Raw genomic sequence first — 16004 nt, forward strand, 5'->3', positions numbered from 1 at the left:
GTTTTTTATAAAGGCCAGATATCTCAGAAAAAGTCTGACTTTGCCTTGCTAAAATGCAGTCTAATATAAGTTAATGTTTTAGATCAGGAAATATCCGACCAAAGAAGAAGTAAATTCAACTGTGAATTTTACGAACATTGAATGCCACATTTTAATAATTGACATTTCCGATTCTTGATGCTTTGAACACATTTAGGTCAGTACTCAGTTATCAGGACTAACCTCAATACTTTCTAACATCTATGTCAGCAGTGTTCAATGAATCACTCTCTTGATTTTTGATTGAAGAAAGGCGCCTTATCCTTTTTTCTTTTTTTTTTTATATGCTGGTTTGACATGAAAGATGTCAAATGACCAGTTGCATGTTAATCTCCATCTCTGCTGATAACATAGCCGCTGAGGCCACTAGGTGTCAGTGTGGTCCTAACTTGACAAACAGCAGGAATCAGATAAGGGAATGATACTTGTGAGCAGTGCTGCCCTGTTTGTCTGTTATCTCATTCTGTGCTTGTCTTCTTTTTCTTTTCTTTTTTTCTTTAGGTATGTCTTACCCTCTCTCTCTCTCTCTCTCTCCCTCTCTCTCTCTCTCTGTGCCTCCGATACGATTATATTCTTTTCATTTCATTATGGCTGTTTTCTTTCTCTCGTTTTTGCAGTTGAGGCTTGTCAGATATGCAGTCCCACTGGCAATGATCGCTTGCCTGTATTTCAAGGTATGCCCATTTTCTTTGAGGTTTATGTTCATCACCGCATTGTCTGCCTCATTACGGAGCCGAGTCACTTTGTACAAATCTCGTGTGACGATATAAGAAAGAGGAAAATGGCAGAAATGGAAGTTGTGAAATCACTGAAATCATTGCTTTCCTTTTATTTATTCTGCCAATGAAAGAGTCTAAATGGTTGTCATGCACACTGTTATGCTCAATGAAGAAATTAGATGTTGTTTAAGATACATCAGTAGTTGTGATACTGTTTTATGGCCTTAATGAATGTTAACGCTGTTCTTTTTCCATCACTTCTTGCCTCTGTTTCCCTCTATAGTTCTGGCCCAAGCTGATGGAGGAATTATCAGAACTGAGGGAGTTCTACGATCCAGACACAGTGGAGCTCATGACCTGGATTAGGTACACACACACACACACACACACACACACACACACACACACACACACACACACACACTCCCAAATCCAGAGCTCACATCAAACTGAAGCAAATCTGATTAGCTTGTTTCCGCAGATCAAGTTTCACTTTGCCTGATGTCCTTGATTAGTCTCTGAGTGTGTTTGTGTGTGTGCATGTGTGCATGTGTGCATGTGCATGTGTATGTGTATCAGCGCTTGTTTGCGGGGGAGTCTGGCCGATGAGTGATGAGAGCCGATGGGTCTCCATGAATAAGACATGGGGGTGCTTGGAAAGGACCCAGCTGTTGGCAGAGCTCTAACCCACCTCAGGGTCTCCGTGGCCGGGCTTTCGATCAAGAGCATCAGCCTGATGGGATCTGAGATGGAGCTCTGATTTGGAATGGCTCCGTACTGCGGCTGCGTGTGTGTGTTTTTGGGTTTGCACATCTGTGTGTTTGTGTGTCTGTCGTTTTGCGTTCCTCAGGTTGGATGTGGAGCATGGGGCTAGCTGTTGGCTTTTGCATGTCTGCGTTGCATACCATGTAACTATGTAACCATGACGTCTGGCCAAGGACACATCACATCACAGGCTGTCTCCTGTCCTATATTTCCCTGTTATACTATTTTCACATCAACACAGTGAAGTGATTTTCAACTGGATGGTCGGTCCATCCGGGAGTTCATCCATACTGAAGCCGGTTACATCTGCAAACGCCTCTTTTTATTTCTGTTATTTATGAGCCATAATTAAATCACCATTTCACCAAAAAATACATAAAAGAGTGCAATTAATTCATGAATTTAGGTGTAAATGATCACAGAGAGCCGGAGGGGACTGAGCGGAGAGCTGCCCAGTCACAGTTGAGGTCAACACTGTGTCCTCTCTTATTAATCTATCACACCGCTGTTTGAATTAACCTGCAGACAGTGTCACCACTGTAAAATAATCATTTGATCAGCAGGACGGTGACTGCTCTGCTGGTGTTGGCTGTGATGATGAAACCCTGGAAAAAACCCAACAGAAACCCATTCATTTTTTAAAGTGTAAATGTTTTAAAAATATATTCAGCATACTGTACAGATTTGATTTTATTGATGATTTTCTCTTCTTGGCTTGTCACTTAGCCAAAGTCTATAAAAATCTACCAAGTCTCAAGACAATAGAATTCAGATTTGTGCTTTCAGTAAAGTGTGACATATGTGGGCGTCCTGTGTGACAGGATGATTGAATATGAAGGCACACATATCATCAAAAATAGCTGTAAATATATTAGTGTTGGCAGTCAATGATAAGAAGGATTGTCCAATTATTGTGCTGTTGTTTTAGAGGAGGTTTCACATTATTTTGGACTTCATTGTGCATATTTGACAAGTATATCGAGTTTTGCAGTATGAGTGTACGTGTGGATTGTGAGGTTATGTATGTGTCATTTTAATTTAAGTCTGTGTGAAGGTTTGATACACTTGAAATGATCAGTCTTACTCACAGGAGGATGTATGTGCCACCCAAAACACTCTGAGTCAGGTTAAGCTGATTTCAACAGCTGATCCTGATGGATTCGATGACGCTGATTCTTATTTAGTACCAAAACGCACCAAAATCCTATAAGTCTCTGTTTTTAATAGTTTTTTCTTTATGTGATTCTTGTCAGGATTGTAAATCATTTAAAACAGAATTCTGATAATTGTACAAACTTCTCCATTCAAAGAAAATACACATTAAAAAGTATAAAAGTGCAAGTATAGATCATAAATCACAGATGATGACTGTAGTTCACTTCTACACTGAATAAGTCATAATTCAAAGCTCATTATTCCCATCCGATCATCATCAGCATGATGACACTAAGTGGACCAGATGCCATTTTTTAAGAAATGGCCAATTTTGGTCTAATCCTATTAGACAGATAGTGAAACGACACAGACCGACAGAGAGAGGAAGAGAGAGGGATAGTGAGACAGAGGAGGAGAGGTTGGGATTTTGGATGTATTTGTGTGTGTGTGTGTGTGACATGGGTTCCCTTCCCTCCGGAGCTAATCCCATTAGGCTCTGAGGATTAGGGGCTGCCTAGAGTTACCTTGGTTTGGGGCTGAGAGCAAGGCGGAGCGCTAAGCTTCTTGCGCAGCGCTAATTACATTCCAGATGAAAGTGTTAAAAACGAGGGAGGGGGTGGGGGTGGGGGGGTTTCACGTGACACCATATTCTCTCGACGACTGAGGCCGAGGTTATGAAGTTTTTATATGTAAAGATCATAGGAGATTCTCAAATGGTGGCATAATGAGGGGCAGAACAAAGATAGACACACACATATAGAAGGGGAGTGTATTTCTGGGCCGGCTCGCGTATTTATGTAAAGCTGTCAGGGGTACATTGTGGTAATTCTAGCTGCAGGGGATGTGATGCATGTATGAATCATGTACGACTGATAAAGGTTGCAACTGTTCAGAAAATGATTTAATGCGGCCTTCCGTCAAAATCAGAAGAAGAAGAGGGGGGGTTCTAATCTGTGCTGGTGTATTGAGGTTGTTTAGAGGCTGAAATGTGTTAAACCCTCCTCTTGTTTTTCTGTCAACTGCAATTTGTATCCTCCTGGGTCAAAATGTACCCAGTAAAGTTTGACTGTTAAAATAAATAGGCCTGTCACAATAACTATCGACTTATCATACAATAACGTAATTATCAACATCATCATGTCTATATATGGACTTATTTTATGATACATATATATCATATAACTGATCATTTTTTGACCTCAGTATTGCCACACTTCACATTAGCAGCTAAGAGGCTATTCATGTCACATTCGTTAAGCAAGTAGTGTCCTCCATTCCTCACTGTGTACGTCCTGAGTGGAGACTGTAAGACTGTAGAAGAATTACAGGTAAATAACTTTGTCCCCAACCATAATGGTAGTCTGTGCATTTACAGAAGAGTAGCCCCCCCCCTTCAATCCCATTGCTATTATATTATCATTATATCAGTGGTATAAAATGATCTTCAAATGACAATAATATCGTTTATCTTGATCATTTCTGAGACAACATATCGTCAACAACAAAAGGTGTTGCTTTACTAAATGGATTTAGAGATGAGATTAGGATTAGATTAGAGCAGAACTGATACATGTCCTCATTCCTCATGAGTATAGAAATAAGTGAACTAAGACAGGTTGATGAGGGGATTATCCTGATTCCCAGGGCAGTCATTAAGACCCCTGGACTTCTCGGGCTTGAAGAACTATAAGGTGTAAGGTTAATGTGATAACACCCAGTAGAGGTTCATCTGTATGTGCAAAAGCGTAATTCTCAAGTTTCCAGTTGGGGACTCAGCTGTAGGCCGACACTCTCTTGTAAATGGACGGTCAATAAATCCATAGTGATGCCCGGTCGTTCCACCGCCTCCGTGTCTGAGTTATAGTTGTGAGTGTGCAGTTTTTAAAGTCACAAATATTGTTTCTGTCTTTCTTCGTCTCTCTGCTTCTACCTCAATGTTCATCTTAACCTTTTTTATTAAAAAAAAAAATCAGATTTACACACTTGTGTTGCCAAAGCAGCTTGGCGTCAATCAAAGAAGGCTACCAGAGAATAAGAAGCACTGATGATGATTAGTAGTAGTAGCTTCACGGCTATGCTCTCTGACATATGAAGTGAGGGTTGAGCATGAGGAGTTCAGTGTAGGGAGGAAAGGGGGGAAAGTACATGTGCAGCATAGATAGGAGCAGCTTCAAGTCAGACACATGTTTTAATATCAACAGCTGCTTCTCACAGATCACTGTGGTCTGTAGTGACAGAGAATAGATGCAGCAAATCTCAAATGTCACATTTGGGTTTTATTGCTTTCCAAAACCAAAAATTGTGTGTCAATGATGCTCCATGTCAAAGTGAATCTGCAAATATAAGCTCCCATTTTTTTCCCCATGTTTTGAAGGACTCCTTATTTTTTCCCCTCCATTCCTCCTTCCTTCCCTGGGTGGAGATATATAGATTGTGGTCGAGAATTATGAAGGCTGCAGTGGAAATTATTAATGAGAGCTTTGACAGCAGTTTTGCTGCAAATTCAGAAAGGCACATCTAGCTACTCAGCATGGAGACCCATTCAGAGAAGGAGCCGGCCTCAAACGAGGAACGTCAGCACATTTCGGAGAGTCGTTGACTTTGTTTATCCCACAAGTCCTCATGCCTAAACAAGCAAATACTGTAGGGTTGTTTGTCAGCGCCTTCCAACACGACCCCTAAGACCTTCCCAAAAAACGACTCGCATGAGCTCTAGCTGTTGGTTAGTAAAGCCGAGAGAAGAGCTTATTAAACATAAATACAAAAACTTTTTTTTATGTTTTTCCCTTTACCACCAACAAGTTTTATCTTTTTATTTATCTTTCACAATTTCCCTATTTTTCTGGTCTTAGCACGCATTAAATTGATTAGTTATTCCCGATTCTCCCCACCCAACATTTCCCATGTTCCCGATATTATATATAATGAAATATATTGTCTGGGATAAAAAGATAATGGTTCCATTACTTGATTATCAAACACAAAAAAGCAGCATGTACAACAACCTTTAACAGCACTTTGGCTGACCGCCATTTAATGTCAGCATCAAATTGGACTATACTCTTATTTGTTTCACCCTTTATCAATGTTAAAATGCTAATGGTGGTTACAGAGGTCTTTATACAAATGTCTATAAGATTGAAGATAGTTATATTTGCTCAGTAAAACTTAATTTAATAGTACACTCTTTAGCCCCGTTTAGACCAAATGTTCTGGGCTCTTTGGAACCAGAGGAACTGATCTCAGGAATTAATCTTGGGATTTAAAGTCCCTGGTGTGCAGTCCTGTTTGCATTTCCACCACATCTGAGGATCCAGGTAGATCCTGCAAATTAGACTCATGGGGAATTGATTGGAATTTAATTTAGACTTTGATTCCTCTATTGGAAACGCAGGGAGAGGAAAAGGTTCTTAGTCCCTGGTGTAAATCCCTGCAGTTGAAAAGCTGCTTTTTGAGTTGCTTACTTAGAAACTTAGAAACACTTATAAAGTATATTTATGCACAGCAGTTAGAGTTATGTTACCCTCATTCTTACAGAAAGTGAGTTCAATTAACCATAACAGTAGGCTTTTATACTTTTAAGTGCATATAACTGGACTACACTTTCATTTAGCAAGAGAAGTGTATTCTTAGATGTAATTGGTGCACAGGTGGAGGTCCATTCAAATGAATAGATTTCTCAGAACCACGTCTGCCTCTGATGTAATGTCAACCCGCTGCCAATCTGTTCATCAACAAGAGCAAATTTCGCACTTACAGCAAATGTGCTGCAACAGTGAAATAATGCCAGAGCTCAGCGCCGTTCACCGTATTTCCCTTCATTAAATCACGTGCAGGTGACACCGAGCAGCAACAAATAACCACACACACCTCTGCACACATCACACCGGTCACTTACAACTCGATATCCTGCCTGTTAATGCCGGAGACATGGGATTACAGGAGCTCAACAGCTTTCCATGTTTTATTCTTGAAATGTGTGACGGTGTTAACACTGCTCTGTCACATTTCGCTATATGATCTGACACTTTACAACGTGAGATTGAGTAGGATTAAGACTTAAAAAGCATTGGATTAATGGGATCATATAAACTGCTGTCCATTGCTATTGTAGTAATACCATTATGTTCAACCACCGGTTTTTATAGCCTCACCAAGCATGACCCAATGTCTTGCACGAGGTTCCCTGATAACTGTAGTCCAGTGTAACTAAGTCTCAACCCCCTTCCTCTCAAACCTGTTTTGTAGATATGTCTTATTGTGATCACTTGTCTGTCTAATTAAAACAAATGACTTTCTGTTCACTGGAAATGTGCCAGTGTTCATCTGTATATTAATCCTTCAGTAAAAATCCATTTTTCTGTTCCCTCTGTCAAAGTGTCTTGACCCCCTCCTTTTTTAAAAACGTTTTTACATCCTCTGCTCGCTCTTTCTCACACTCGCTCTCCCGCTCCCTTAATTGTCTTCCTGTCATCCTGCTCCTTGTCGTGTTTTAAATTGTCTAAATTAGCAGCGTTTGGCCTCATATGTAAATGGGGAAAGTGCAACTGTGTGTGAGTGTCTTTCTTTGAATGCTGACTCATCCAGAGGTAGTTCAGAGCGAGTGAGAGAAGTCCTTGACTGAAGTACACACCTCTCAGTCAGAAGTGAGACTTTTTTCAGTCTAGCCGTTACTTAATTGTTATCATAATTTCCAGTCCGCACCACTTAAACGTGTGTGGTCGCTGGTATCTCAGTTATTTGCATTGATGCATTATAAGAGCTGCATAGGGCGCTGCCACTCAGTAGGCCTATCACAATGATTGCTATTAACTTATCGTACAATAATGTAATTATCAACTTCATCATATCTATGGACTTACAGTATCATATGATACATGGATCATGATAATTTTTTTGACCTCAATATTGCCACACTTCACATTAGCAGCTAAGAGGCTTCTGGTCAGGTTAACATTGGTTAAAGTTGTGCTGGGATATATATGAGTGCATCTTGTAATAATGCAGGTTATGCAGTAATGTCACAATTATACCCAAGAACACTTCACCAAAGTATAAAGTTGCCTGCTCTGTTCTTCAGAGCAAAATATTTCAGTTTTTAGGTTTAATTCAGAAAAGCTTACTTAATTTTATGCAGCAACTAAGAAAATGGTCAAGCAGGTCTTCCCAACTGCACTTTTTTCCCAGAACATACTGTTAATCTCAGTAGCAAAGTGACCACATATCTGCTGTTTTACTGATGGGGAAAAGGAGATTGATGAGAGCGGTGAGCAGGAGGGAGCCAAAAAACAGTGAAGTTGCAGGTCATAAAACTTACAGAATGAGTTAAAAGAAGTTAAATGGGTAACTGCACAGTCGGACTATAACTCTCCGTGACTCCTAATATAAGAACATTGATTAAAGCAGATTTAACGTTTTTAATTACACCTGCACTCCTCCTGTGACAAAGATGCAACATCTGCCGTGGAAAAAGGTCAGTTTCTCCCCAAAGAGCTGAAAACTCCAATATGGCTGCCGCCTTTTAAATTGAAGTGTTATTATGTGTTTATGATTTGATGCTATTTTTTCTGTAATGTTTGTCCTTCTTCGTGGTCCTCTGGAAGTTGAGCAACAGGTGCTAATGAACATTTTTCAATTCAAGTGCTTAAGCCTGACTTTATGCACCACTGACTTTGTTAAGAGAAAATACAAACAAGCCAGTAACAAACCCCCCCTCCACACACACACACACACACACACACCCCCCCACCACTGTATCCTACTATTAATGTCATTATTTCATTTTTATAATGTCAGTGGGGTGCATGCCAGTGCCTTCTGGCATTTACATATGAGAATATAAACGTGAAATTAAATGTAAATCAGCTTTGGGGGCGTGGGGGGGGATGGGATAGGAAGCTGCTCCCCATGATGCAGTGAGCAATCAAATTCACACACTCGCTCTGAGAGAAGAGAGACAGGAATGGAAATGACCCACTTTTTTTGCGCAGGTCAGAAGGCCAAGACCTCACCCACACACCCGCCTGCCAGCCTGCATCAATACACACATTCATATCATTACAGCATTAAGTACTTATATGCCTATAGCCACTCAAGCGTATGCCTCTTTTCATTTATGAGAATATTTCACACATAAAGCCAGTGGTCTGGTCATTATTGTGTCACACACATACTGTATACAGTAATGTACAGCAGCCGTACTCTACACCGTGGAACTAGGCCATTTACTGCAGATGTGTGTTACACCAGTAGTACAAGAGCACGTTATACTCATCTCAGTGAGTTGAATGTTTCTAATAATTGCTTGTGAGAACACTACATGTAACACAGCATTATACCGTGGTGCTGTATTACTTGTTTTCGTGAGCAAACGAAAGCTTTTAGGACAGTAGGAAAAGCAGGATTTTGAGGCTTTCATCCATTCAACAATCACCATGGCTAGTTCACTCATGTTGATTTAGATTTCTGGCTTCAAGAAAAAACTGACTAGGTCCTGGCAAAAATGATGTCCTCTGTCTACAAAGTCCCTTTTATTTGGATCTAAATAGTTAGTATCACTTTTTTAAATATGTGTCTTTGTCACGATTTTCAGAAATGATCTTTGTTGTTCGAAGAGATATATAAAAGTTGGTCATGCACACATGATATCATAAATAACATGATAAACAGTTTCTGACTTGAAAATTGTGTTCATGAATTTTCCTGAAACCTGTCATATGTCCAACTTGGTGCTTAATAACAAGAACGTCAAAACCAAGCAGACAAGGATATCTAACATCAGCCAAAGTCTGTCATTAAGGGTAATTGCTGTCAAATTTTAATCATGACAGAGCTAACCAAATACGGGAAACATTCCCATCTCTGCCATCCATCGCACATCAAGTGTAGACATGTAAAGACAAGTATGTCTTGGTGAAAAATGGATTGATTCATTCTCACCACTGACCTGAATGACAGCAATCAGTGAACCCAGACTCCAGGCTTTCTATGTGGAAATGTACTGTATGGGTCAAGTTAGAGAAAATGACTGAAATAGTTCACTATTTACCATATAGTCCACCTTAAAGTTTATTTGCCATTTGGTAGAGTCCTTCACTGCAATGTTTGAGCTTCTCTGTGCAGAATGATGTATGTGCACCTTGTTTTAGAGGCAGAGTAGAGGTTTCTGGCACAACTTCACCTACTTCCAAGATGCATGGAGAAGGGAAAACAGTCTTAAAAAATAAGTCTAATAAAAGGGTCTAAGCCGCAGCAACATTTGCAGTATAGAACAACTTTATTGTTAGACCAAGGTGTTTGGGCTTGCGGCCTTCATCAGGGTCATCATAAAACACATTACAAACAGCATTTTGTGCAGTTTGCTTTCACATTCATCCACAAAAGAAGTTTCTCTGTGCTCACCTAAATCTGAGTGTGAAACATGTCGGATACAAATTGTGATTGCAAGCAGAAGAATTTATTCCCTAAAACATATCTGCACAGATAATATAAAGATCCCTTCCAAAGTAAAACATATTATACCAATGATGAACACGAACCAAGATTTCAAGATAATGCATCGCACTGAAATCTGAATCTAATCCCCTACTTAGAATTCCACACGTAATGGACAATGAATGAGTGATTTCGGGCTCGGGGGACATTCCCATTTTTTGTAGTATATAGTTTCATCACTAAGACAGGTTAAGATAAGTCATATTTGCTGCTTTCACATATAGCTGAAGGAAAAAAAGATCCAAAATCACACTGGACTGATTTATCTGATCATCAGTTTGATATAAAACCAATACGTTGGTCAGGACTCCCGCATCATCTAACTAAAAAAGAAGAAGGACTCTCTCTGTATGTCCTTTTGGTTTTCTCAACAACCGCTCATCCAATCAACTTCAAACTTGGCGGGTGTATCGCTGAGGACCCAAGGAAGCGCAGCATCATCATGTGAGGTTGTTTGGAAGAGCGGTTCTCGAGAAAGCTGCGAGCAACAATACCGGAGGCCAAGCAATCGGACCATCATTCTGAACAGGCACTGCACCAGTATTGTATAATTGACCTGCTGTCGACACGTACATATCAACCCACTTTGATTTGTTTTTGTACTTGATACTGCAATTTCCCAGCAGACAAGTAGCAAGTATAGCTCCTCCTCCTTTCCAGTATCTGTTTGATTATACTGTTTGTTGTGTGACCCAGCTCTATCTGCAACAAGACCCGAGCACCGATATTCTGTCCAATATTCTTAGCTCATGCAATCATCTTTGTCAGTCATAGAAATGCATCAGCAGCACTGTCCTCCATGTTGGAATGAGTTCAGATTAAAAGTGACCCCTAGGTTAACACCTTAGGTTAGATATGTGTTTCCATTTGTAAAAGAGGCCATTTGAGGTCAAGTTTGGTTAATAAGCAGCACACGCATATTTCCATGTACGCACATACACCAAGCTGTCTTATAACTTGTTAACACGGCAAAAACCCTCACAAGGCCTGCCCTCACACTGCCAGATTCCTGTCTTAGAGTTACTGCACACTTATCTCCAAAGCTCTCTTTGATTTCATTTGTCTGTATGAAGAATGTCTTTATATCTGGTCCTGATGTAGATAGCCAGGCCGTCCTTGAAACCACATCTCTAAAAGATGCTTTTTAAATGCCATCAATATGTCCCAATCATTGTGGCGAATGCAGAGAGCAGCAGTGTGTGGACTGAATAACAAAGCTGGAAGATAAACTGAAGCAAAATTCAATAAAACTTTGTTGATGACTGGATGCACCTGTGAATACCCCCCCCCCCCCCTCCTTTTCCTTTCTTACTTTCAACAAGCTCAAAAAGCTTTTTTTTGGTATGTATGTATATATTTATATTAGTAAGTGATGTGTCCTTTTTCTCCTATCTGTTTGTCCACAGCACAAAGACCCCTAAGCGGGCTGTGTTTGCAGGAAGCATGCAGCTGCTGGCTGGCATCAAGCTGTGCACAGGCAGAGTTCTCACCAACCACCCCCATTATGAAGATAAAGACCTGCGGGAGAGGACCAGACAGGTACTGTAGGCTGCACTATACTGTCAAGCATACAAAAGGGTGTGGAAATTACCAGAGGGGCTGTGAGATAAGCCAAACACAAGAAATGGAAAAAGTGGAGGCAATTATATGGTAATTACAGTGTCAGCTATACAAGTGAATCATGTTGATTTGAATGTCAATTAGCAGCAAGATTTTTTTCCTTTTAATTGTCTTGAAATTCAACCAGGCTCCAACGTGTAACAGTCAATATTGACAATGTAGCAGCTAAAGAGGGTGAGCAATTATGAATTTCATTGTTTTCACCTGTATATTAGAAAAGATGACATAACAAATAATGACAGATAATACAAAGCATCCTTTAGTGCTTCAAGTTGAAAACTATTTGTCTACACTGACCAATTAGTTAGTCCTCATCCTAAAAGCCATTCCTCTTGTAACATTAAAAGGAAAACATGCTGTTTGAAAACAAAATCAAGATACAATACTGTTACATGAAGAATGCTGACCTTTTGCCTGAGATATGTAGCTTTAGAATCAGTCTATTAGTACAGTGTTATGTATGTAGCCATCAGTAATTAAGGGGAATCCATAAAGGTGTAGCATATTGTGATGTGATATTTAATACATTTGTATTACAGAATCGAAAAATGGCTTGCGTTATTTGTTCATTTAACTATGTGAGCTGGGTGGAGTGGGAGGAGATTGTGGCATAGAGCAATTTTTGGCTGATTTTGACAGCCGAAATGGTGTTTCTTTCTTTTAGCACCAGTCTTTTAGCATTCAATGAAGGGAGTCTCCCAACTGAAGCCTGATGTGATAGTTGAGACTGCCAAACTTACCTCCTTCCTCCTTCTTTGCTACATTCATGATGTCATTGAATGTTGGAAAAACCACAAACATTTCCAGCCCAAGAAAATGTAATGTACCATTACTTAAATTTGACATACCTAGATTGAACTTGCTTCTGTTTGTCTCCGTTCTTGTGTCTCTGTTGACCACATGTGCAACCACATTTGCTCTAAATATCACTTTGTGTTGTAAAATGCTACCGAGCAGCAGTATTCACGACATTTGCTTTAAAATTTGCGGTTTGTGGCTAGCTAATGGGTTCCGAGAATATAAGTCCTTGAATTCTGTGAATTACTTTGCATTTTTCACTAAAATCTAGTAAAATTCAAATAGTGAAACTGAAAACTCTTAGGCTAAAGCTGGAATTAGTTTCTCCAGTCTGCATATAGGTGAACGTGTGTGTGGGTTGCTTGGAGACGTTGGCTTGTTTATAGAGATGTTCAGGGCCGATCCTGGTTATTTGTATCATGGGCCGAAACGAACACATATTAATGGACTGGTATCAGCTAAAATAAACACAATGAAGTTCTGATCCTTAATTTACTGTGGTCCAGTGTTTGTCCACCTAGGTCTGTTGCAATGCAGCTCCTTTACAACAGCCAGGCTCCACAGTGTTAGCCTATCGCTTGCGTATGGAGAAGAAATTGAGGTCTGACAGCCTCATTAGCAAAACACACCAATTAGCTAAACAAATCTGTTACCGAGCCATTATCTTTCCACCTGCTGTATTAGGAAAGAGCTTCACGCTACGCAGTCACTTCGAAGATTTTAGCTGACAACACTGCCCCCTACTGTTGATTTTGAGGACTGATATTTTGCATATGGGCTTGATTATCAGTTGTCTACTAATTTTAGATAAGCAGCACACAAGAGTTTAAATGTATTATTTTCACCTACATTTACTGTTTAGTTTACAGATGTACAAACAGAGCCAGCAGCTGTAGCACCAGTACAGCCAGCTCATAGTGTCATATTTTCCATGCTGCTCTTCACCCTTCAACATTCAAACATGCAAATAAACTGTATAAATTAAGTGGCAAACAATTTGCTTGATGTCAGCAACTCAACGACAACGTCCAAACCATGTCTGTGTTAATTAGGGATTGCGAGACCTCCTGAAACATCCCTAGTAAAGTAAATGATAACTACAGCGCTGTTCATTTTACTGTAGAAATATACAAGCTTTAGATATTTGGTCGGAAAAATCGGAGAAATCTGTATTTTACCTCACATCGCCTCGCCCATCCATCTCACTCAGCTCTGTGCTAATGTCTTGCGTGAGAGACCAGGGGAATTGTCTGTAGATGGGGGCCAGTGACCTGCAGTGATTGTGTGAATGAATATGGGATCAGAAGATGCTCTGAGTACAGTGTGCATCCATTAAGACATCAAATAGCAACGTAGGAAAAAAATGAAGCCTAAAAGCTGCCTTCCAGTAAAGGAGAGATGGATGGTGGCGCTTGCAGTCGAGCACATCTCAGTAATGTATGTGAGAAACGCTGTAAAAGAACATTACTTTCTTTTTGTTTTCCGTCATTAATGGCGGTCCAAGCTGAGTAAACCGCATGTTTTCCATTTGAATCTATTTTAGTCTATACGGCATATTGCACCAATTAAATGATGCTTTTAAATCATGTAAAGATTTGATTGTTTCCTCTTTGTGTTACATTTTTTCTGCACCGTGTCGTCATTGGATTGTGTTTAGCACTTTGTCCTTCAGGTTGCTGGTTATTATTACATGTCCAAATATACATGAATGAGGATATTAGATTAAAAGATGATGTTCGAAACTTGATCACAAAATCATATCCAGGCCTGAACATGCTGTAAACATAAGCACAAATGACTGATGAAGAAACACTGTAGCAAATTAGGTGTTCTCATAAAATTGGTTTGTCTCTGCTTCTGGATTTTGTGTATGTCGTCTTCAAAATGAGCAGGAAGTAATGTGCGGGTCATCTATTGGGTAGCCGAGCCCATGTTTTGCCTCCCAGCGGGGAATCAGCCATGCTGAGCCGCTGGCGAGGCCGCAGCTTAGTGTAGAGCTCATTAATGATCCACGACACTGGTGCAGACCTTCTGGGCTCTGTGTGTGTGTGTGTGTGTGTGTGTGTGTGTGTGTGTGTGTGTTTGTGGTATCAAGCGAAAAAAAGTAAATCTATTTTCAAGCATTTGTAAGAACATTAATGATGTTACCAGTTTTTTTCAGACTTTAATTTGTGTGTTGCTGCAAAATAATTCATTTTGAACAAATATTCATGGCACCTATGTGGTTATTTTTTCCCCTTTTTGAATTAATTTCCGCGTTGGCAGGGAAGTAACAGTCAAAGTTTTAGTTATGTATGTGAGTGTGCGTCTCTCAATTCTCAAAAACTCATAAGGCTACATGTACAGGGTTTCCTCAAAAGAAGATGGAGCATTTTTTGAATACAAGTTCAAAACATGAATCATAGAATGCAGACGTTTATTTCTAAGAAATAAGTTTGAAAAATAATGCTGGTAGTTTTTCTGTATTTGCTTTTCTAGCCTATTGGTTCCTGCTGAGAAAGTAAATCTCTCTTTTTTTTGTAAATCTGGGCACAAATACATCATGTCTTGTTCAAAGGCTTGGTTATTTCCTAAAACAGCTGGGTACTGTAGTTTTTAGTAAACATCACTCAAACTGGAACAAGTAGGATAAGGAGGCATATGAGGGATTGGTTGAAAATAGATTACATTGTATGTGTGATGGAACATTTCACCCATGAAGGCTCATTGATGTCTTTTTAGCCATGCAAGCTTCATGGCTCTAGGGATGACAATGCCATGTGTCAGTCCACCACTTTGATCCACATTGAAATATCTTAACAACTGTTGGATGGATTGTTATGTCATTTTGTCACATATATTTATCTCTCCATTAGGAGGAGCTGTAGTGACTATCAGACATTCTATCATGCGTCATCACCAGATCAAAATGTTAGTTTACGTAAAAGTTTGATTTGTAACTAAACACCTGCAAAACAAATGATATTCTCATCAGCCTCAGCTGTACTTGAGGCTGTGCTATGGGCACCCAAACGTGTATCTTATTCACTCAATCAAAAGTTAAAATACACTGTTGTTCAGACAATGGGAAAATAGCACAGAGAATACCAGTACCGGTTCTAACTTCTTTGGGAGGGGGGCAGCCAACAGTCATCTCCAAAGCGCGCTTGTTTCGTTTTCTGTATGTACACTGTATCCTTGTATTAGACCCAGAAACAGCTGTGTTAACACAAAGGGACCAACAATCCACTACTCACTGGCACTACAGGGGTGTTTAAAACAAACAAACCCTTCATGTTGAACCTATCAGGCAGACTGGAGCTGCTTTCATGGGACAGGTGAATAAATCAGAGATCAGAAGATCACATATGACATTAAGTGACATTAATATCTGACAAAAGACAGCAAAGGAAGTAGCAAGAAAAGCTAAAGTTT

At 39.8% G+C, this 16004-nt stretch overlaps 1 protein-coding gene across 4 annotated transcripts in view; it reads left to right on the top strand.

Annotated features, from left to right (window-relative positions):
• Positions 1-16004, top strand: part of dpy19l3 (dpy-19 like C-mannosyltransferase 3) — a 68210-nt gene that overhangs the window by 33197 nt on the left and 19009 nt on the right. For all 4 annotated transcript variants that reach the window (XR_009925185.1, XR_009925184.1, XR_009925186.1 and 1 more), the window contains exons 15-17: positions 657-713; positions 1042-1124; positions 11579-11711. Coding sequence is in view for 1 of the 4 variants with exons in the window: in XM_062419588.1 (XP_062275572.1) it covers positions 657-713; positions 1042-1124; positions 11579-11711 (273 nt within the window). In the remaining 3 variants the exon portion in view is untranslated. The remainder of the gene's footprint in view (positions 1-656; positions 714-1041; positions 1125-11578; positions 11712-16004) is intronic.

The sequence above is a fragment of the Scomber scombrus genome, chromosome 1 (assembly GCF_963691925.1).
Source record: "Scomber scombrus chromosome 1, fScoSco1.1, whole genome shotgun sequence".
NCBI classification, from domain to species: Eukaryota; Metazoa; Chordata; class Actinopteri; order Scombriformes; family Scombridae; genus Scomber; species Scomber scombrus.